The 20,866-nt window shown below is 50.2% G+C and overlaps 5 protein-coding genes across 5 annotated transcripts; 4 read left to right on the top strand and 1 right to left on the bottom strand.

Annotated features, from left to right (window-relative positions):
• Window positions 1–1,090: 1,090 nt before the first annotated feature.
• Window positions 1,091–3,532, bottom strand: BO82DRAFT_134194 (coatomer subunit delta). The gene is made up of 4 exons (XM_025630008.1): window positions 3,306–3,532; window positions 2,798–3,241; window positions 2,548–2,744; window positions 1,091–2,457 (listed from the first exon to the last, which is right to left on the bottom strand). Exons 1-4 carry the CDS (start codon window positions 3,306–3,308, stop codon window positions 1,545–1,547), a joined length of 1,557 nt encoding a protein of 518 aa, XP_025489504.1. The 5' UTR covers window positions 3,309–3,532; the 3' UTR covers window positions 1,091–1,544.
• A 119-nt stretch (window positions 3,533–3,651) lies between these two features.
• Window positions 3,652–6,650, top strand: BO82DRAFT_134206 (uncharacterized protein). Its single transcript, XM_025630009.1, has 2 exons — window positions 3,652–5,071; window positions 5,126–6,650. Exons 1-2 carry the CDS (start codon window positions 3,761–3,763, stop codon window positions 6,509–6,511), a joined length of 2,697 nt encoding a protein of 898 aa, XP_025489503.1. The 5' UTR covers window positions 3,652–3,760; the 3' UTR covers window positions 6,512–6,650.
• A 1,979-nt stretch (window positions 6,651–8,629) lies between these two features.
• BO82DRAFT_134119 (DUF803 domain membrane protein) lies at window positions 8,630–10,529 on the top strand. The gene is made up of 8 exons (XM_025630007.1): window positions 8,630–8,803; window positions 8,880–8,923; window positions 8,976–9,001; window positions 9,101–9,191; window positions 9,254–9,344; window positions 9,402–9,562; window positions 9,624–9,915; window positions 9,977–10,529. Exons 1-8 carry the CDS (start codon window positions 8,790–8,792, stop codon window positions 10,458–10,460), a joined length of 1,203 nt encoding a protein of 400 aa, XP_025489502.1. The 5' UTR covers window positions 8,630–8,789; the 3' UTR covers window positions 10,461–10,529.
• Window positions 10,530–11,390: 861 nt separating this feature from the next.
• On the top strand, window positions 11,391–14,500 carry BO82DRAFT_289036 (SacI domain protein; the record flags this gene model as incomplete). The annotated part of the gene is made up of 3 exons (XM_025631633.1): window positions 11,391–11,601; window positions 11,779–12,521; window positions 12,581–14,500. The coding sequence occupies 3 exons, from the start codon at window positions 11,391–11,393 to the stop codon at window positions 14,498–14,500; spliced, it is 2,874 nt and encodes a 957-aa protein (XP_025489501.1).
• A 1,326-nt stretch (window positions 14,501–15,826) lies between these two features.
• Window positions 15,827–19,001, top strand: BO82DRAFT_134087 (putative importin beta-2 subunit). Its single transcript, XM_025630006.1, has 3 exons — window positions 15,827–15,959; window positions 16,204–18,804; window positions 18,859–19,001. The coding sequence occupies exons 1-3, from the start codon at window positions 15,858–15,860 to the stop codon at window positions 18,958–18,960; spliced, it is 2,805 nt and encodes a 934-aa protein (XP_025489500.1). The 5' UTR covers window positions 15,827–15,857; the 3' UTR covers window positions 18,961–19,001.
• Window positions 19,002–20,866: the final 1,865 nt, after the last annotated feature.

The raw sequence follows: 20,866 nt of genomic DNA, 5'->3' as shown, positions 1-20,866 counted from the left end.
CCAGAAAAAAAAGGTACACACCTCTTGGACCCTAAGTTGGCGCAGTGCTTGTAAACTCTCCCAGTGTCGGTTCTGATGAGATAGCCTATGCGGGATTCGGTTTGGAAAATGTAACCCTGCCATCTCCTTCCACTGCTGATAGGCTCTTGCATGCACTGGGACTGAGGAGAAGACCAAGCTCTGACAAATGAAGATGAAATGGGCGAGACCGAATCTCCATCTTTCTCCTTTCTGAGCAGAGGTGGGATACAAACAACCGCTGTTTTCTCGGCCATGCGAAGAGGTGCGCACCCGAAGTATAAGAAGCGAACCATGGGTTGGAGCGGTCTAGTAGCCTAATGGAAACTTTCTCAACCCTTTCTGAGCTCATATGCTCATATGCTGATATGCTTACTGTAGATGATCAAGTAAATGTCTCTGTCCATTAGCATGTGATCTCTAGCCTTTGCCTGCTAAAGCCTTGTAAAACATTCCATCTACTTACACACAGACAGACAGCAGACTGCATTGTGATCGCTGGGGAAACATCCTGTTCTCCACCAGAGATATTTGTTGAGTCACAAATCCATTGAAAAGGTCGATGAGAAAAGTCTCTCAGGAGCCAGATTTTAGGTTGCAGTGAACATTCTCTCTTCATGCGTGATCTATATCTCGCCACAGCTGGTTAATGAGCCGGTGGATGCTTACACACTTGTTGCCTGACACTATTGAAGCTAGGCATTTAAACCTTCAAGTTTCCCTTGAGCGCGCCTAGGTACTGTGGCCTCGGTCTCCATGGAAGTTGCCCATAACGTTATGCAGTGACTGTGTTTGTCATGCCATGCTGGGGGGATCCCTGAGTCAATGATGGCCATTCAAAAAGCTGTTTCAACCTTACGGAAAGCATCCTGACCTCATGCTTGGCTAATTTACTTGATCTTCCATGGCTCAAGACTGAAATGACGGGAGTTACGGTCACAGGGGTGCCTTAGAAGCTCAGATGTCTACCGGATTTCAAAGAGAAAACCTGCATAGTACCTGAAACGGAGTCAGGCAAGCCGATGCAAGAAAGGTCATTTAAACTTCCACTGCTTGTGGATCGCATCTGACTTTGCCTGGTTTGGCTGGAACTCGTAGCCAGCTCATCAGGTTCTGTGGGCAGTTAATTGGTGACTTCAGCACAAACCCACAGAGAAGCGGAGATGTTACTACAATGCGTCTCCGATGGTCTTCAAGAATTTAGAGTTTGTCGGGCAATAACGTTCGCTGCATCTATTGATGGTCGAGACACGCAGCAATCGCCGAGCCTAGTCCTCAGCCAGCCCTAGACCTGGTAGAGTGGCTTCTATCCAACCTTGACACGTAGGCGGGTTTGAGCATCCGGAACAGTCTGGCAAGGCGCGAGTGGTATGATTGAAAAGTGAGGCTTGAATTGCAAAATTGGGAAGAAAGAAACCCTGGTTAGAAGAAAAGCAAACAAAAGATATGGAAAGTCTCTTGAGAGTAGAAGATAAGGGCAGTCCGAACGTCATTAATACTCTATACACCCGACTGAAGTAGAAAGATCACTCAATAACAAATCCTTCCGCAACGCACTTGATATCCTTGGTGAAAGCGGTGCTCTCTCCTTCCATCTCCAAGAGAGAGACCTCATTGACATCGACTTCCACAAAAGGACTGGTCTTGGAGAAGCGTACACTCATAGGGAAGAATTCGTTTTCATCGCCATCACCACTTGACTCGAACTCAAAGCTTCCGGATGCGTTGCTCTCGTCCACCGTGCCAATGTTCCAGTCAAGACTGTCGCCAGATACTTCATACACGGCGTCGAAGCTAGACACCGCGGGCTCGGCCGTCTGATAGGGGATAGTAACGACAACATCCCGGAGGCTGTCAGAGCCAGTGAGTTCGTACTCGACCGTGACCGTAGTCGAATCAGAGCCCTTGTTGACCCACACGGTAAACGTGATAGGAAGTATTTCAGCGTTGTCAGACCCAGAGCTAGCGACACGCCAGCGCAAAACACCAATTGAGTTGTTGGCTGGGAATCGCTTAGTGGTATCTTTCAGCTGGATTGCGGAGTCGTTTGTGAAGACAGCCTTGTCAACATTCGGATGGGTGCGGAACTGCGCGCCATGCGTGGGGACTGCAAGGAGGTCGAGTCTGACTTTGGTGAAAGCGGGATCGGTAATGCGAAGCTGTAAATCGCCCTTCACTTCAAACGACCTAAGGGCTCCCTCCCGGGTAAGTGTAGCGGAGATAGTTTCGGCAATTGTCACCTGAACGGGTTCACGATCCCCAGACAGCGACGCACGAGCGGAAGACACTGTGTTGGCAACGGGGGTCGGTGCCTGCGGGGTCACCAGTGGGGTGGCCTCCTCTGCCTCGGGGCCCAAGTCGCCACGGACTTTCTCGTAGATATCAGTAGTTTTCGACTTCTTGCCGAGCTGCATACCCTTGCCACGGACAGGTAACGGCCTAACGATGGGAGCCGGAAGTGTCAGCAGCGATATGAATAAACGTGAAACACAAGGGGTGGATGGGGGGCGAGGGGAGTATATGACATACTTAGCGAAGGTCTTCTTCTTCTCTGCCTCGTAGGTGTCATATGTTTCGGGCACAGCAGGGCGGGATGGAGGCGTATACACAGGGTAGGATGGAGTCCGAGGCGCCATAGAACGACCGCTCCGGGCGGCCTCCTTTCGTTGCATTTCCAGCTGCTTGGCCTTCCTCTTGCGCTCCTCGCTGGCCTCCAATTCTTTGTTCTGACAAGGGAAGTTAGCAACCGTCGTCTCGAAACCATTCTGCTGAGTCGTACCCGCTCGATGATCTCTTGAATTCTCTCCTCATGACTCTCCATCTCCAGAAATGTCTTGATCTGAGAAACTGATAGATTCTCTCTGTATCCTAGCGTGACCAGCTCGTCGTACGCACTGAGCAATTCGAACGCATTGCGCACAATCTCTCGTTCATCCAAGCTCTTGCAGATACTGGTGGTGACTTGGGCGAAAAGGTGAAGGCTGTCGATATCTTGCAAAATATTGGATTGGCGGTTTGTGATCAGGACGATGTATAGCTCATCCAGGGGCTGGTAGACAAAGCGGACATTATCTTGCTCCACGGTCGTATGTTGTGTTCCAGAGTCAGCTAGCTTGGGGAAGGATGCGAGAAGAGCTTCAATTCTAGAACGAGCGATTTCTCTGAATTGACGCGAGAGGACTGCCTTGCCCCCGCGGGTGCATATCGACGCTGCGAGGACGACCTAGTGTTGTGCCAGGTTAGCAGGGAAAGCTGGGTTAATTTGACTCATGTTAATAAAGAGTTACCATTTTGCGAGTTGACAGATCAATGTTCGACACAAATTGACTACGAGACCTTCAACAAACTGCCCCGGTGAGCGCAGATGACGAGTGTTCTTGTTAGGCGTGTCTAGACGTCGAAGCCACGGAGGTCGGAGTCGCTTGCTGTTCTCTTTGTCCCCGTTGGCCCGTGCGCCCGCGCTACCCCCTCGCTTACCGCAGCACAAGAAGCTTCGTCCGCTTGCAACCCCGTAGTAGGACATCCTCAACTTCCCCCAGATTCACTGCTCTGTTGCTCACTCTTGACAGAGCTGACCACTACTTAGTGACGGATTCACCGGTTTGAGTCTGAAGGTTTGGCGAATACCTCGTCTACTAGCCAAAGCGAGTCATACGGTTGCGCTTGGGCTGCTCGTCAGGCGTACCTTCATCGCCACGCCAAATTTCGCACGCGTCACCCAACCTTCGGCTGATTATATGCCATGACAGCTGCCTCTTCGCTGGCTTGTTTCACAATAGAGGCTACTATGGCTGAGGACAAAATGGAAATGGCGTCTCCCTATCAGGGAAACGTCGACGATTTTGATATCGATATCGATATAATGGAAGACCAAGCTTCAACAACAGATAAGGACATGATGATAGCGGATGACTTTCCAGAGCCATCAAACGCAGTGGACCATGACCTGGAGGGTGCTCGCGATGCAGATATGACCGACGATATAGCGGAGCGGACAATGGATGATGCGGAAGACGCTTTCGCTGACGAAGGATACAATATCGAAATGCAGTACGGGTCCGATCGGGATTATGAAGCAGAGATGTTAGAAGACGACTACGACGAAGATATCGATGCTCCGGTCACAGACGTCGACGTCCAACCTTCATCTGAACAACTTAGCAAGCCAATGGAACAGGACCAAGGTCTAATTGATGGCATCACCGCTGTAGACGGACAAAAGGAACCACGCAAGGAATTCCACGAGGAGCATCAAGAGCATCCTGAGGAGCAACCTCAAGAAGAGCCTCAAGGACAACCTCAAGAAGAGCCTCAAGCAGAGCCCCTAGCAGAGCCTCAAGGACAATCTCAGAAAGAGCTTCAAGGCGAGCCTCATGAGGTATTTGAAGCCGAGCATCATGCCGAACAGGAAGCCGATGTTCTCCCGGGGCACCATGCTGAGACTCGCGCAGAATCGGAGCATCTTCAAGAGCCTGCGGCATCTCTTGAAGAAGGAGAGGTTGAGGAAGGCTATGCTGATGCTAATGAAGCAGAATATGAGACTGCAGATCCCACACAACCCGATGAGCAGGGCGACAATGCTACACAACCGGCGCAGTCCCAAGTACACGAAAGCCATTTCGACGAGACTGACTTCTCTGCAAGTAAGGCTGAAGGAGAAACACAGGAAGAAGAGGAGGTTGAAACTATAGAACGGCAGTATGAAGAAGGGGAACGCCAAGAGGGCGGAACGATCGAGACCAAGGGTACGGAAAAGCCAGACAACGATGCAGCAGCTGGTCACGATACTCAGCAACCGGTTGAGCAAACAGTGGAGGTGACAGAGCACGAAGCTCTGTACTCAGTTAAGGTATATTACCAGGAAACTGAGATATCTCTTTTTCCTCCTAGGGAGGGCGATTCCTCGGAGACATTTTTCCTGAAAGATGAAAGTCTTGCATATGGTTCTTTCGCAAAACTCCTTGAAGCATGTCGAGATGTCCTCAGAGAGCATATCAGCGATAGGGAGGTGCTCGTTATGGACGTTGATGCCTTAAATCTTCAGCTTGCAGAGGTTTGTTTGGCCTGCCCTTCTTACTGCACAGATGCTAACATATGGACAAATCAGGACTGTATGCATATGGACAATATCACGTTACTCCAAGTAGTTGACCTCTATTTGCGCTTATGCCACAACGAGGGCATTGATGAGCCGGAGCCTCTTTATCTTTCACTTAGCACACGACTGACACTCTCTGCGGAGCTTTCTGATCTTCTCGCAGCAGCCAACGAAGGAAAGGGCCTTACTGATATTCATGTCTGGGATAGTTACGCAGAGGCCGAAGCTGTCTCCGCGGAACTATATGAGGACCTTGACGAGGTACCTTACTCTGGCTTGCCGCAAGAAGAAGACTACCCTAAACCTGATGATGACAAACAAGTTGGTACAGGGCTTCTTCAAGAAGTCTCTAGTCATCAACAAGATCATGAAGAGCATCATGGTGAAGAGAGTATTGAAAATAATTCTCGAGCGGAAGTTGAAATTTCAGCTAATGGTCGCGAAGTCGATGCATTTAGAGAAGGCCTCGCTGATCAGGCCGGCGAAGCTGAGTTTGAGGTTGAGACTGGAGGCCATGCAGCTATCTCTCAACACCCGGATGAAGCATCATATCATTCTGAGGAGCAAAGCGAATCAAGTGCCACGGTTACCCAGCTACCACCGACAGAGAGTGTGGATGAGCAGCAGGCAGGTGGCGGGTCCACTGGTGTCACAGACCATCAGCTTGATGAGACTCAATATGAGTATAACGACATAGATGGTACGGAACTTGAAGGCATCGACTCTTTGAACGAAGTTGACCAATCTGAACCTGGTGAAATCGTCGAAGCAGCTCCTGTCGGTCCTTACGAAGCTACCTCCGATTTTGAGACACAAGGAACTCATCAAGTACAGATTTCTAGTGTGCAAGAAAACTCTCAGTCTTCTGATAAGAAGTCCATTGCAGCCTCCCAAGATCATTTTCATGTTGATGGCGCGGCATTGCATGATGGCGATGATGATGATGATGCTGCTGCTGCTGCTGCTCCTCACCCCGAAGGTACAGAAGTTGTTGAGTTGGACGAAAGTTTCGAAGACGAAACGAACAACAAATTTTATCCAAGTATGAATTCAGCAGATGATTCCCTGGGTGTTGCGGATAATTTGCCAAGCGAAGGTCCCAAGAACGACGCCGAAGAAGTCGCCCATGCAGATGAGTTCGAAGATCTCGGAAATCTCGATAATGAAGCCGAACAAAGTCCGCTTTTGACCGCCAGCCATGACAACGAGGATGGCTTGGATTTCGATGATGATTATCTCGATCTGGAGTTTCATGAAGATGCAGACGCAATCGCGAATGAAGCTCCTACCAAAGCCCACACTCATCCCTCCACTAAACGACACCGTGAACCGGAAGACGAAGTTGAGTTGATTGAGACGCCCTCGCCTGACGCCAAACGATCCCGATCCTCATAGAACTGTCACTTGCCCACTTACTCATTCGCCATATCTCTGAAGATCTCTTATCGACCCCATTCACCGCGCGCTTCGTCGCCGATTCTGGGCTTTTCTCATCTTTACAATCTAACCACTCCAGCGAGCTGTGCTGATCTTAGGCTCCATATCTGATGAACGGATAGGAGGTAGCCAGCGAGCTTCACCAAAAACTAGCTCTTCATGCCGCTAGAAAACCTACGAGTTCAGACCAAACGGCTTCTCGTGATATCACTCGATCAGGTACGTATCCTCCAAGATGTCACTTCGTCTTTTCTCTCTCCCTCTTTGCAAAGAGTATGTCTCCAAGTATGCTACCGCTCGGGTTATCCCTGGCCCGGGCTGTAAAACTAGGTTTGTATTTGTTTTCACCCTCGTGTTTCTTCGTCGCTCTTGGTTTCTGCGATACCACCTGGGTCGGCATTCTGTCTGGCGTCTGGGGTCACATCTTTCTCCTTCCATTGTGTGTTGCAACCGGTGTTGTGCTGTAATACCCCCTCTAGATAAGCTTCAACGCTCGCGTGATGGCCTAATGACCTTGCGCATTTCCCTGGGTGGATCTTTAAATAAGCTGGTACTATCTGAAATGGAGGCTCATCTACGCTTCTTGCGTTCTTATCCTTAGCGAGGAATTGAGGCCAAACATTTTCAGTTGTGTCAACTACACTTATTTCCTTTGACTGTTTGAACTCAATTTACCTTGAACCTTTGTTACTAGTAGGAGCCAGTTGACTTGGCTCGTAGGAGATTGTCCCCTACTTCCTTCAAACCCTGGGTGGGCATCATCATGTCAATAAATTGTCAAACAATTGTAGCACGTGCAGTAAAGGTAAGTGTAATTGGATCTGGCCGACTTCTGGTTACGATGTCATTGTTCTGTGTCTAATCTAAGGGATGACTGGATACAGGTGTGCAAAAGGGAATATCCGTACCATAATATCACACCACTTTGGGGCCAGGAAAGTGCATATCAGTGATACGTAGGTACGTAGGTAGAACAAGAAATTACAGCGATTCAAGTGATGATTTCGACTATTCTTAGGCACCCTTTGTTTCAAGACGCTGATCAAGTACTGAAACCAGCCTCAACAAGGGGGGGGCCAGGCTGTGGCTGGCAGTCCTTGATTGGATCAGGGTGAAATGGAATGGCCACCGTTGCCCTTCCGCACCCTGGGTTCGTTTCCTTCACATTCCAAGCTAGGCTTGTGAGCGGGTACATACAGTACGTAGCGAACATTGGCACCGGCCTGATGCCTATATACTGCACATCTTGGTCGATGAGCATAGTAAATCTGAGTACTTATACTCTTGTATCAAAACATTATGTAATGTACCGGTACAGTACAGGACATATTCAATATGACCGGTTACTACAATCCACTTGTTCAACATTATTACATTCAATGTCTTTGCAGTAAGGTTCATTTCATTTTGCGGGACGGCTTATGTAAGGTCTATCTTTGGTGGGAGGGCGTCATCACCACCAATGGAAGTACTCCGTAGTACCCCGTTCCTACTGTAACAACTACTACCTAATTGAATGCTCTGGCAACCGAGGACACGGCTGCATCTCCGATCTTCAGACCACCAACATCAGTTTCTCTCAAACACCTTTTTTGAGTCTGCTTTCTACCATCTCCCTACAGCTCCCACGATAATACCAGTCTAGAGCCTACTTTGTGCCTCTGGAGCAGACTACCGTGGAAAATTAGATTAGGGGACTCGTTGTCGCCAGTCACTCGCTTGCACCTACGTACTCACTAGTAACGCGCGTCCAGATCCGGCCCGGATCCGTTTGAAGGGGAAAAACCCCACCGCACGAGCGCAGGCAGCCAGCCAGCCTCTAGGATCACCAAACAACCAGCTCTCTTCTCCGACCGATCGCAGGAAGTTCTCGACCCCAAAAAGAGCCATCGGTCGCATCCCCAAGGCTGCAGCATCTTACTGTGGTTTAGCTTACTCACTCCTTTCTGTTTCACTGGTTGTGGTTTCTTTCTCCTTCATTTTGACTTCCATTCTTTGCGCTCTTGTTGTGCTTCTCAACTCTTGTCGGTCATTGTTGGCGCACTCCGAATGCTTGGCTGAGGTAGCCGTCCACCGAGCCCGACCTAGCATCCACTTCAGCCTCCCCCATTGTGCATTCACTCCTCCATTCATTTTCGACTCGGCATCATACATCCGCCGACAACCTCAAAAGTATAGGAACAAGCACTGGCTTTCACACTTCGAGGGAGCAACCAGCTCCTCGGCTATTGTCAATATGATCTCCGATAAGTATGATCTCCTCACGTTACTGAAGGCCTGGTGGCCACTGTCTGAGACAGTCTTCTGATCAGGTGGTGGTATACAGATACGTTGGCCTTATTCTGGCCATTCTGTCAACAATGGCAATTGGTACGAGCGGTCACCCATGCGATTCAAGCGACTGAGACTAATAAACGCCTAGGTACGAGTTTCGTTATCACGAAGAAGGTTCGTCTGCCACCATGAAGTTGTCCACCAGCAATCCCACTTCCGTCCGCGCGTCGTCCACGGTTTTGTCCAGGATAATCGGCTAATTGATCGCCATAGGGTCTAATGCAAGCTTCGGAAAGACACGGGTTTGAAGGAGAAGGCTTCTCGTACTTGAAAAGTCCCATTTGGTGGGGTGGGGTCATTACTTGTGAGCGACATTGTCATCATGATGCTGGTCTTGTGAAGAGAAGAGCTGACTGAAGTCGACAGTGGCCATGGGAGAAATCGCCAACTTTGCGGCTTATGCTTTTGCGCCTGCCATCCTGGTTACGCCTTTGGGTGCGCTGAGTGTCCTTATCGGGTACGGCTTGATGTCTTGAATCGCGGATTTTATATTTCTGAGACTAACGTTATGCAGTGCCGTCCTCGGTTCCTACTTCCTTAAGGAAAGACTAGGCGTTCTAGGCAAACTGGGTTGTGCCATGTGCTTGCTTGGCTCAGTGGTAATTGTTCTCCACGCGCCCCCAGACAAACCTGTGGAAAGAATCGACGAGATCTTGAGCTATGCGCTGCAACCAGGTATGTGTCAATAAAAGATCGATCTAAGCTAGTTCTGGCTGACGCAGGTTCTCGCTCAAAGGATTTCTCGTTTACTGCCTCGCTGTCGCGATTTTCTCCACCGTCATGATTTATCGAGTTGCGCCCGTCTACGGCAAGAAGAATCCATTGATTTACATCTCGATTTGTTCCACCGTCGGCTCGGTTTCAGTCATGTCTGTCAAGGCATTTGGCATCGCGGTGAAGCTGACCTTAGGGGGAAATAACCAATTTACTCAAGCATCGACATATGTCTTCATGATTGTCACCGGCTTCTGTATCTTGACCCAGATGAATTACTTCAACAAAGCACTTAATCAGTTCTCCACGTCGATGTAAGTGACACTTACCATGTGTATAGCTCTTAGGGTATGCGCTAACAACGAGTACTTGTAGTGTCAATCCGCTATACTACGTCACGTTTACAACCGCTACGCTATGCGCTTCATTCATTCTCTTCAAGGGGTTCAACACCAGCGATGCTGTGAACACAATTTCTTTGCTCTGCGGCTTCCTGACTATCTTTGCCGGCGTTTACCTCCTGAACCTTTCTCGACATGACCCAGATGGGCGACAAATGCTGAATTATAAGCTTGACGATGAAGGCGTTCCCACAGATGGAATTGCTGGCTTTCAGACGCGACGGTCCATGCAATCTCGGCGCAGTAACGAGCCGCATCGCCGGAGTTCTTCGAGCTTCGCATATATGAACGGGAATGGGGACCGCGAAGGGCTGATCCGCGCGTATGACGTCGAGAACCAGGCTTTTGGCTTATCAGAATTGGATGAAGAGAGCCACGGAGAGCCAGGTCCTACTTATGCACGAAGCGAGGAGCTCAGTCGTACCTCGCAGCGACCCAATAAGCATGACACGCTATAGTATGATACGATGCTTATACCTGATCATTTCCCCTTCATCTTTTTCTCTTTGGCTCCACCCTTTCAAGATTCTCCTCCTTGCTTTCTGCCTTCTACTTATGACCAGAACTATTCATTTACGCTGTTATCTTCTTCTCACTCACGTTATTCCCCTCGGTTTGCTATACCTCTCCCCCGCCCCGGGCTCGCCTTCTCCACCTCCCCTGCTCCTGATCGGTCGCGGCTGTTTTTGGATGCTTTGTACTTTTACCTGATTCCCGACGCGAAGACGACGCGAAGAAGATGCGAAGATGAGGAGCAATAGATGCTCCGAATGACTTGTATGTGGAATGGGACTATTGTCTGTTTTTGTTGTTTCCATCATCTGCCATGGTATGAACCGCAGGCGCGAATACCTGCAATCACACCGACCCGGAATTGTATATAGAGTCTAAGATCACGGGTGATTTTCTTCAATAGACCATGTGAATCGCGGAGAGTCATTATTTGCAGTGAATTATCTCGTATCAATTCTCATACTTCTTAATCAATTTTCTATTTTTTTTCTTGGTGCATTTGTTGTTGACGCCTAGTTGGGAGAAGTATGAGTGTGGCTACCACTATCATCCCCGTTTTGCCGGCTAAAAAGTGTGACGTAGGGGTTGTTTTTCCCCCCTCCAGCGGGAGTGGCTGGTGGTGGGGAAAAGACCATCGATGATGTCGCGCTGTGGGATTTAAGCTCCATATTGGGTACAAGCAGACATCCCACCACCAGACCCCAGCACCTCCAACCAGGAAAGCTCTTACTGACCATGTGGTGGGTGCGCTGTCTATAGATTGTGGAGCTGCATATCTAATTTTGATGCTCTTTCTTGCCTCATCGCAATTATCCATTTCCTAGGTTTCTCTTTGCGAAACTTGCAGAAGAGAGAGAAAAAAAAAAGTGGGCAATATGCCTGGATTGCTTCGGAAGCTGGTCGTGGTCGCGACCGCTGATGGACTTGTCCTTCACTCCACAGGCAATGGCTTGCGACATACTGGAAATAACGAGCCGTCTGCTATTCGCATCGATTATAAGACTAACCAAATCACATTACTTCCTGGCCCGGCGTCGGGACTTGACGATACAAGGGACTCCGGTATAGAGATTCACGGTCTCGTCGGTATGTGCTGATTATCGCGATCTAGCCAAGATTATAGAATGGACTGTGGATCATTCTGTTTCATATCATCATGTGTACCTTGCACGCGCATGCTCCTCGTCTCTCCTTCGTGTTCTAGTTGATATTCTGGCCCATGCATAGGGATCATTCACTGATGGCTATATTCTGCGATTCAAGGGCTTCTATCCGTTGCATCGTATTCATTCCTCATCTCTATCACTCAACGGCAGCAAGTGGCTCAGATCCAAGGCAAATCGATTTATACCATCACCAATGTCGCCGTAATTCCAACATCATCTCAGGTGGATGCGAGTCGTGCAATCTCGCAGGCCAAGGAGAGTCTGCTGCAGGGCGAGGACAGCCATACCGAGACTGCTTCCGAGGATTCCAACACGATATCCGACACCGAGACTGAGGGAGGCGATACTGAAGTCGGCACTGCGCCGGCGTCTCCGGAACAGGAGGTCTCTTGTTCCCGGACACGCAGCGTTAGCAGCATCGCTGAAGATGTGATCGGAAAAAAGGTTCGCTTCGGACGGTTCGCGGCGAACTGGCTCTCCAGGAAGACATTGGGCCTGCCCGGACTCGGCACAGTCAACCAGGAATCTACCGAAGCGCCCATGGGCGATGTCAGGGAAAGCACGGCAGAGTCTTCTCCGACCATCGCCAAGGTGAACGAGGACCACGAGGCCACCCCGGCGCCTCGAGATGGTGATGATGCTTCGTCGAAGAGTCTCGCAGAGCCGTTCGGTTCGGATCCTACGGTCGAGTTGCTGCCCAAGCTGCTGCGTTACACGGAGATGATTTTCTCGTCGCGCAATTTCTTCTTTGCCTACGATTACGACCTTACCAGGAACCTGAGTGTGCAGGAGCCCTCGCTGGCCACCCACCTCCCACTTCACAGATTGGTCGATGATATGGTGAGTACGCGGTCTTCCAAGCTATGGGCCATATTCAGTGGCTGATCGATCATGTCCAGTATTTCTGGAATCGAAATCTGCTTTCGCCCTTCATCACGGCCGATGCTCACGGCTTTGCTCTGCCATTGATGCAAGGATTCGTAGGTCAACGAGAATTCACGGTCGGGGCAACTCCGAAGCCTTCATCATCGGAATCAGAGAAACCAGACGAGCAACAGGTCGATGGCCGGATTCTGGGCGATAAACAGGAGGCCGATACCGTTAAGGCCGACGAGGAGAAGCGCGATTTTCTCGTCACTCTAATTTCTCGACGGTCGGTGAAGCGTCCAGGCTTGCGATATCTCCGCCGTGGCGTGGATGACAATGGTAATACCGCCAACTTTGTTGAAACCGAACAGATTCTCTCAGCGTCTGACTGGAACCCGACACGCAATATCTACTCGTTCCTACAAGTGCGAGGCTCGATCCCGCTATATTTCTCTCAGTCCCCGTACGCTTTCAAGCCAGTCCCCGTGCTGCATCATTCCACAGAGACGAACCAGCTCGCCTTTGACAGGCACTTCCGAAATCTGAGTCGGAGATATGGCAACGTCCAAGCAGTATCCCTCATAGATAAACAAGCTGGTGAACTGAAGCTCGGGGAGCAGTACGAGAAATTCGCTCGGTCCTTGAATGAATCAGGCAGCATTGATGGTGCGCCACTCAAGATGGAGTGGTTTGACTTCCATAATGAATGCCGAGGAATGAAGTTTGAGAAAGTAAGTCGACTGGTCGACCGGCTGGAATCTACATTGGGCGAATTTGGCGATACGATGGTGCAAAACGGTACTGTTCTCCGGCGCCAATCTGGGATCATGCGCACTAATTGCATGGACTGTCTCGATCGCACGGGTGTTGCGCAATGTGCTTTTGGCCAGTGGGCTTTAGAGCGGGAGTTGAAGCAGGAAGGAATAGACCTCGACTTAAGACGCGATTCCTCTACACACTGGTTCAATACCCTCTGGGCGGACAACGGCGATGCGATTTCGAAGCAGTACTCCTCCACTGCTGCTCTGAAAGGAGACTACACCCGCACTCGCAAGCGGAATTATCGAGGAGCGTTGAACGACTTTGGGCTGACCCTGTCTCGATACTACAACAATATTGTGAACGATTATTTCTCACAGGCCTGTATCGATTACCTGCTGGGTAACGTTACGACCGAGGTTTTCCAGGAGTTTGCACTTGAGATGCAGACAACCGATCCAGGCATCTCCGTGCAGAAGCTTCGGCAGAATGCCATTGACACCAGCTGCAAGATCGTCATCAGCGACCAATCCGAAGAGTTCCTCGGAGGCTGGACACTGCTGACTCCCCGACAGCCGAACACGCTCCGGACTATGCCGTTTGAAGAGGCCGTCCTTCTCCTCACGGACGTTGCTCTGTATAGCTGCCGGTTCGACTGGAACACGGACAAAGTGTTGTCCTACGAGCGGATTGATTTGTGCTCGGTGACCAGAATCAATTATGGACCATATGTAACCTCTATCTTGACGGAGGCTCAGACTGACGAGCGCAGCAATGTCGGGTTGGTGGTGGAATATCGCGAAGGCGACAAGAACGCATTGAGGGTTAATACACGGTCTCTCCAGAGCCAGGTGCCCTCCACGAGTCTCGACAGTGATGCGCGCCCGAGCAGTGAGTGGAGCATGTACTCGTGGTTCAAAGGCGCCCCGCACGCGGCCACCCGCCTGGTTGCATTCAAAGCCCTTCCCCAAGTCATGGGGACTAGCAGTGTCAGCCCTTCGGATTGGGTTCGAAGCATCTGCGAGGAAATCGAGCGTGCCGTGACGGCAAGTGACCGGCACGGCCCCCCCGAGGATGGCAAACAGCGATCCCTGATTGATTCCTCGGACATTATCTCGTTGGAGGAGGCGAAGAAACGCACTGGATACCTGGAACACCTGGTGTATGACATTAAGAAACTGGTCTGGGCATGAGCGATGCATTTCGTTTTCGGTTTATCTCGAAGCAAGCGAGCGGAGTTAGATTGAATACTGCGAACAATTGGTGTTGACGATAGGAGGAAGTTATACATATCAGGTACTGCGGGTATATGATTTCTGTTTGGCAGCAAGAGTTCAGCTCAGGTCCTTCGAAGACTCCAGCCCGGCTCATGATGAGATTCTGATCATGATGGTCCGAAACGGTTCAGGTTCATAGCATTGTATGTATCTCCCTGACCAAGCAAAGAGACGCACGAGGGTCGATCTGTCGACTAAATTAAGCGGGCGTCAATGCATGTGCTGAGGATGCACGTGCGCACACTTTTCCGCCATCCAACCATGGAAAATAGTAGTATATAGATCAGAAGAGAGCCACTTATGTAATTTTTAGGACGCCGCGATGCTTCACTGTGATAAAAGTCAGTGCCGTGTTCACTTATCACTATCTCCGATGAAGTTGAAAGAGAAATCCATGCAAGACGTCGACATCAGAGAGCCATAGCCATGCCAGAGATAAGATACCGGTTATTACTGTACTGTACCATGACCGCTCAGGCAATCAAGTTTAGCTGGGAGCAGTGCCAATACAGACAGAATAGTACATTACAGTACCTACGGGGCCCTTCAAAAAAAGAACAGTTTGGTAATTGTAGCCTCCTGGTGAACTGAGCCTTTATTGTCTGTTCTACGACCGATTTTATGGTCCTTTGACGCATATACCTGGTGTGGTATATGGCCTGGGTTCAGCAATCAACAAGTCAATCCCCATTCGCCCCACGGTCGCCGCTTGTTATCTTTGTACTGTATTGTACTTTACGTAGTTGGGTTATTGCTACATGCTACAAGACATCCGGTCTGATTCCTTTAATGATGATCCTATAATCTAAACCCTTCAATTATTGTATTCTTGCTACTAAGCGGGAAAGAAAGACCAGAAAGATGGACAAAGCAAGGATGGAGTAATTACAGTAGTTAAGTTAGTGGGAGAGGAAGATGCAGTGGGAGATAACTAATGAGAGGGTTGCCGCTTTTTTTTTTTTTCCCAGCCAGACGGCGGGGTTCCCTTCCCTTTGGGCGAAACCACACTGCAGACAGACCAGACTAATCCTCCCTCACTCTTACTACCACCGCTGTTGCTGCTGCTGTTGCTGTTGCTACTATTACTATTATTACTACTACTTACTACCACTACTACTACTACTACTCCTCCTCCTACTACTCTCTCCCTCCCGTCTCTCCCTCTCCCTCTCCCCGTCCTTCCCTCTCCCACTCCCGCATTTACTTCTTCCTGTCTCTTGCGCCTCTCCTCCCTCCCTCCCCCCTCCCTCCTCCCCTCCCTTTTTTTTTCATCATGGAGTGGCAACCGCAGGATGAGCCATTGGGCCAGTTGGCCTGCTGTCTCAGGGATTCTCTGAACGGTTTCGATCGCTCGGCTCAAAAACAGGCCGAACAGGTGTGTGCTTGATTCCCCCCTCCCCCTCCCACTCTCGCATCTGCGAATTTCTGTCTGCCCGCCTCGACTGTATTTCTTCCCTTTACCTATACCGTCCTTGAGACCTTGCGCTTTTGCCAGCACTTATCATATGTTATCACCCCATCTTAAGAAACCTTTTGAGCTGGTCTGCTACCGTTGGAAAAAAAAAAAATCAAAATGACTGACTGGAGCTCTCTTTCGATCTTTTTCTTTCATCTGATAGATGCTAGTACAAGCAACTTCCTCTCCAGACTATGTCAACTATATTACCTACCTCTTCTGCACTGCACAGCCCCCTTCGCATCTCGGTATGAACGAGGAAACCTATAACCTGGTCCGTTTCGCCGCAGCCGTGAACCTCAAGACCAAGATCCGCGTCGCCTATGCCACAATTCCTCAGACCTCTCTCACCTATATTCGATCAGCGACTCTGACCAGTCTACGCGACAACAATTCACAAGTCCGGAACTTCGCCGGTACGATCATCACAGAGTTGGTTCAACAAGCTGGATTGTTGGCATGGCCGGATGTCCTGAACGAGCTGCTGGCGCTGGTCGAGAATTCTGGAAACGTATCGAGCTTCGCTCAGGAGGCAGCCATGTCCGCTCTCGCCAAGGTCTGCGAAGATAATCGCAAGATCTTGGATCGCGATTACCAAGGACAGTGTCCGCTCGACGTAATCATCCCGAAGCTGCTCGAGTTCACCTCCAACCAGAGCGCCAAGGTCCGTTCGATGGCCCTCCGCACAATCCACGTCTTCCTTCCCCACCGACCCAAGGCGCTTGTCGCCTCCCTGGATTTGTTCCTGTCGCAGCTGTTCCAATTGGCCAATGATTCTAGCACAGATGTCCGCCGGACGGTGTGTCAGACCTTCGCCCAACTTGTGGATTTCGCCCCGGAGAAATTGGTTCCGCACATGGAAGGGCTGGTCAACTATATCATCATGCAACAGAGCAATCAGGAGGATCCGGAGCTCGCCCTCGATGCAGCGGAGTTCTGGCTGGTTGCGGGTGAACAAGTGAAACTGCAGCAACCACTAGCCCCGCATATGTCCCAGATCGTGCCCGTCTTGCTGCGGAGTATGGTTTATGATGAAGACGAGGCCAACCGCTTGGCGGCAGAGGGCGAGGATGCGGAGGAAGAAGATCGCGATCAAGATCTTAGACCTCAGTTTGCGAAGTCGAAAGGCGCTCGTCTGGATACTTCTAAGCCGGACCAGACCAATGGCAATCCGGCTCCTGAGGACGATGACGATGAGCTGAGCGAGGGTGAGATCGAGGATTCGGAGTTTGGAGACGATCCTGAGGATGAGTGGACTCTTCGCAAGTGCTCAGCGGCGGCTTTGGACGTGTTTTCCAATGTCTACCATGACCCAATCTTCGAAATCATCCTGCCCTATCTGATGGAAACCCTTCGTCATGAACAGTGGACACAGCGCGAAGCTGCTGTTCTGACTTTGGGGGCCGTTGCTGATGGTTGCATGAATGCGGTCACGCCCCATCTCCCGGAGCTCGTTCCTTATCTGATCTCGTGCCTCAATGATTCTCAGCCTGTCGTTCGCCAGATCACTTGCTGGTGCTTGGGACGGTATTCCGAGTGGGCTTCCCACCTGGCCGACCCTGCGGAAAGGGCCCGCTACTTTGAGCCCATGATGGACGGTATCCTGCGTCGCATGCTGGATGGGAACAAGAAGGTTCAAGAGGCAGCTGCATCGGCTTTTGCAAGCCTTGAGGAGAAGTCCGATGCCAACTTGATCCCTTACTGCGAGCCCATCCTTCAGCAGTTCGTTCAGTGTTTCGGAAAATACAAGGATCGGAACATGTACATCCTGTACGATTGTGTGCAGACCCTGGCGGAGTGCGTCATGGGTGAGTTGGCGCAACCTCAGCTGGTGAACATCTTGATGCCTGCTCTTATCGACCGCTATAACAAGATCGCCGACCAGTCTCGGGAGCTTTTCCCTCTGCTCGAGTGCCTTGGGTATATTGCCGCCGCTTACGGAGATGCGTTCGCCCCATTTGCGCAGCCTCTTTTCCAGCGCTGCATTAAGATCATCTATGAGAACCTGCAGGAGTATATGGCCTCCGTCAGCAACCAGGGAGTCGAGGAGCCTGACAAGGATTTCTTGGTTACTAGCTTGGACCTTCTGAGCGCAATTATCCAGGCGATCGATCCGCAGAAGAGCGGTGAACTGGTGGCCAACTCCCAGCCCCGCTTCTTCGATCTCCTTTGCTTCTGTATGGAGGACCCGAACTATGAGGTCCGTCAGTCGTCGTACGCTCTGCTGGGTGATTGTGCCATCAACATCTTCCCCCAACTCGAACCCTTCATTCCTCAGATCATGCCAACTCTGATCCAGCAACTTGATCTGGATACGATCCGAGATGACGATCGGCACACGGGATTCAGTGTGCTTAACAACGCCTGCTGGTCTTGCGGAGAGATCGCGGTCAACGAGAAGGCGGCGTTGTCGCCGTACGTCGAGAAGCTGTACCAGAGGCTCTACATCATCATCAACAACGAAGAGATTATTGATTCTGTGAACGAGAACGCTGCGATGGCGCTGGGTCGGCTGGGAATCTGCTGCTCGGATCAACTTGCGCCTCGTCTGAACGAGTACGCTGGCGTCTTCTTGAAGTCGATGAACAAGATCGAATTCACCCGCGAGAAGGCGTCAGCGTTCCTGGGCTTCAACCAAGTAGTCATGAAGAACCCGCAAGCCATGGAGTCATTCCTGGGCGATTTCTTCCAGGCCATTGCGGCCTTCCCCAGCAAATCTTTGAACCAGGATGACTACCGGGACATTCAAACATCTTTCCAGCAGGTATGTATTTGAAATTTCAGTTCGGTCCGGGATTGCGCTAACTGGGGTTTGTAGGTTCTGCAAGGCTACAAAAATATGATACCCAACTTCGATACCTTCCTGTCGCAACTTCCGGCCCACGTTGCCCAGAGACTTCGTTCTGTATATCAGATTTAGATCTATAATTTCTCATGTTAATGTCCCATCTGAAAGTTTCAAAATATCACATGGCGAAAGGCGTATAAAATTTACATTCTCCTTAATTTCTTCTTTGCTGTTCCGTCCCTTCCTGTTCCAGGTTCCTGGCTTCTGAACTTGAGTGGCTAGTTGTTTTCATGCCGAGGGCCAGGAAGCACTCGCCGTTGATCTGTCTCTGATGTCCGGCACATGTGGATGTGGATGTGGAGCGATTTAGACCCACGGCCACTGTGTGACTCCGTGACAGTTCCGAGGATTTATGAGGGAGTGGTAGGGTGACCTGAATGAATAACCATGGCCGGGATGTGATGCGATGCATGCTGGTCTGTTTACACCTATGTGGTCATGATGAGATGGGGATTGCATATGATGGACTTGTCACCGAGTCTGAAGTTCTTTAGTCTTTAACCTAACCTTACATAGATTCTATTCTAGTTTAGAAAAGTACATGATGAACAGGCCTTGTCCTTCCTTTTGTCCATGGATAAGATACTTCGACATGTGGTCGTGGTGCGCCTTCAGTGTGTCTGGTTTGTCCGGTGTGTCTGGTTTGAGGAATGACGCACTTTATCCATGATGATAGTTGAACGATATGGTATTCGGTCGCTGAGTGGATTGAACGGCGTCTCAATCCTCTCGGAATCATGCCTCATACACCACCAGTGCTAGAAAAAGGGGATATCTCCCGGATTACTGAAGTATCATCCTCCTGAAATTCGATTTCCCCCTCGGATCATGGGTGGTAACCTAGAGGGTGTTGGAACGACAGATTTGAATAAATGGCTCTAGAAAGAAGAAAACTTGGCTTTTCTCCAGCGAGGCAAGGGGGGTTGCCTACTACAGTAGCACATCGGATCAGTTCTGCCAGGCATCCGTGTCTGTAACTATGTACTGTACCCCGGTGACATGTCACGGGTACTGCACTCAGTGTGCAGATCAGGAAAGGAAGGAAGGAAGGAAGACTCGCCGAACCAACCAACCACATCCTTCTTCTGCATCGTATACAGTATCTAGCTGAGTTAGCCTTCTCACTCGCGTAATTGATAGCGATTGATTAACTCGGCAACTAAAGATGACAGTACATTTAATTAATCTACGGGGTCGGACTGTTATAGTCGGCAAGTAAGACATAGGAGTTAGATCGACATGCACGATGTGGATATGGCATAGGCATACCTTATCCTTATGCCCAACCCAGACCGAAAACCCAAACCCACTTCGTCAACGACGGACGAAAGTCAGCGTCTGATTAGTGGTCTCGGGAAAAGGATTCATCTCCCAAGCGGTGGTGTCAGTTCATTTCGAGGTGAGTGAGATTTTGGGGGTGGGGGGGGGGTCCCGTTCGATACTATACTATACTAATCTGTCGTGTTGTGTTGTGTTGAGATCGGCAAGAAGCCAGCCAAGGCGCTCCCCCCCCCCCCAAATTCAATCGCCACGTGCAGGCTGGCTGACATGCCCATACCCACCCATGCTTGCATTTCCCAAAGGGGAAGAGAAGGAGAATGACCGGAAGACCAGGCCCCGGCCGGGGTCGAGGGAGTCGAGGCCGTTCATGCATGCAGAGTTTCTGGTCTAGTGGTTTTTTAAACTACTGACAGGATCAGACTGGACTATCTAGTTCTAGTGATCTTTTCTTGGGGGTGGGGGGTCGATCTATTTCGGCGAGTTCGGAGGATCTTTGATTGATGGATGATTCTTTTGCTGGTTTTCCAGAGGATGGATGGATAGATGAATGGAAGTGTGAAACGGCGACCCGTTTCATCCTGCGCTAGATTTGCATGATAATCATCAAGTAAATAGTATTCATCATTATCATTGAAAAAACTCAATCATGTAGTGAGTAAGTATTGTAGTAAGTGGTTGGTTGGTGGCTTGCTTCATA

Source organism: Aspergillus uvarum (genome assembly GCF_003184745.1).
Source record: "Aspergillus uvarum CBS 121591 unplaced genomic scaffold BO82scaffold_47, whole genome shotgun sequence".
Taxonomy (NCBI): Eukaryota; Fungi; Ascomycota; class Eurotiomycetes; order Eurotiales; family Aspergillaceae; genus Aspergillus; species Aspergillus uvarum.
This window is presented reverse-complemented; position numbering and strand designations above follow the sequence as displayed.

What these genes read in the sequence shown, in the direction of transcription:
- BO82DRAFT_134206 (XM_025630009.1), top strand. Translation starts at nt 3,761, where the DNA reads ATGACAGCTGCCTCTTCGCTGGCTTGTTTCACAATAGAGGCTACTATG. An exon ending in TAAATCTTCAGCTTGCAGAG is followed by an intron (nt 5,072 to 5,125) that starts GTTTGTTTGGCC and finishes TGGACAAATCAG; the next exon opens with GACTGTATGCATATGGACAA.
- BO82DRAFT_134087 (XM_025630006.1), top strand. Translation starts at nt 15,858, where the DNA reads ATGGAGTGGCAACCGCAGGATGAGCCATTGGGCCAGTTGGCCTGCTGT. An exon ending in CTCAAAAACAGGCCGAACAG is followed by an intron (nt 15,960 to 16,203) that starts GTGTGTGCTTGA and finishes TTCATCTGATAG; the next exon opens with ATGCTAGTACAAGCAACTTC. An exon ending in TTCAAACATCTTTCCAGCAG is followed by an intron (nt 18,805 to 18,858) that starts GTATGTATTTGA and finishes TGGGGTTTGTAG; the next exon opens with GTTCTGCAAGGCTACAAAAA.
- BO82DRAFT_134194 (XM_025630008.1), bottom strand. An exon ending in TTCAAGAGATCATCGAGCGG is followed by an intron (nt 2,745 to 2,797) that starts GTACGACTCAGC and finishes TTCCCTTGTCAG; the next exon opens with AACAAAGAATTGGAGGCCAG. An exon ending in AAGAAGAAGACCTTCGCTAA is followed by an intron (nt 2,458 to 2,547) that starts GTATGTCATATA and finishes TCCCATCGTTAG; the next exon opens with GCCGTTACCTGTCCGTGGCA.
- BO82DRAFT_134119 (XM_025630007.1), top strand. An exon ending in GTTTCGTTATCACGAAGAAG is followed by an intron (nt 9,002 to 9,100) that starts GTTCGTCTGCCA and finishes TGATCGCCATAG; the next exon opens with GGTCTAATGCAAGCTTCGGA. An exon ending in GTGGGGTGGGGTCATTACTT is followed by an intron (nt 9,192 to 9,253) that starts GTGAGCGACATT and finishes TGAAGTCGACAG; the next exon opens with TGGCCATGGGAGAAATCGCC.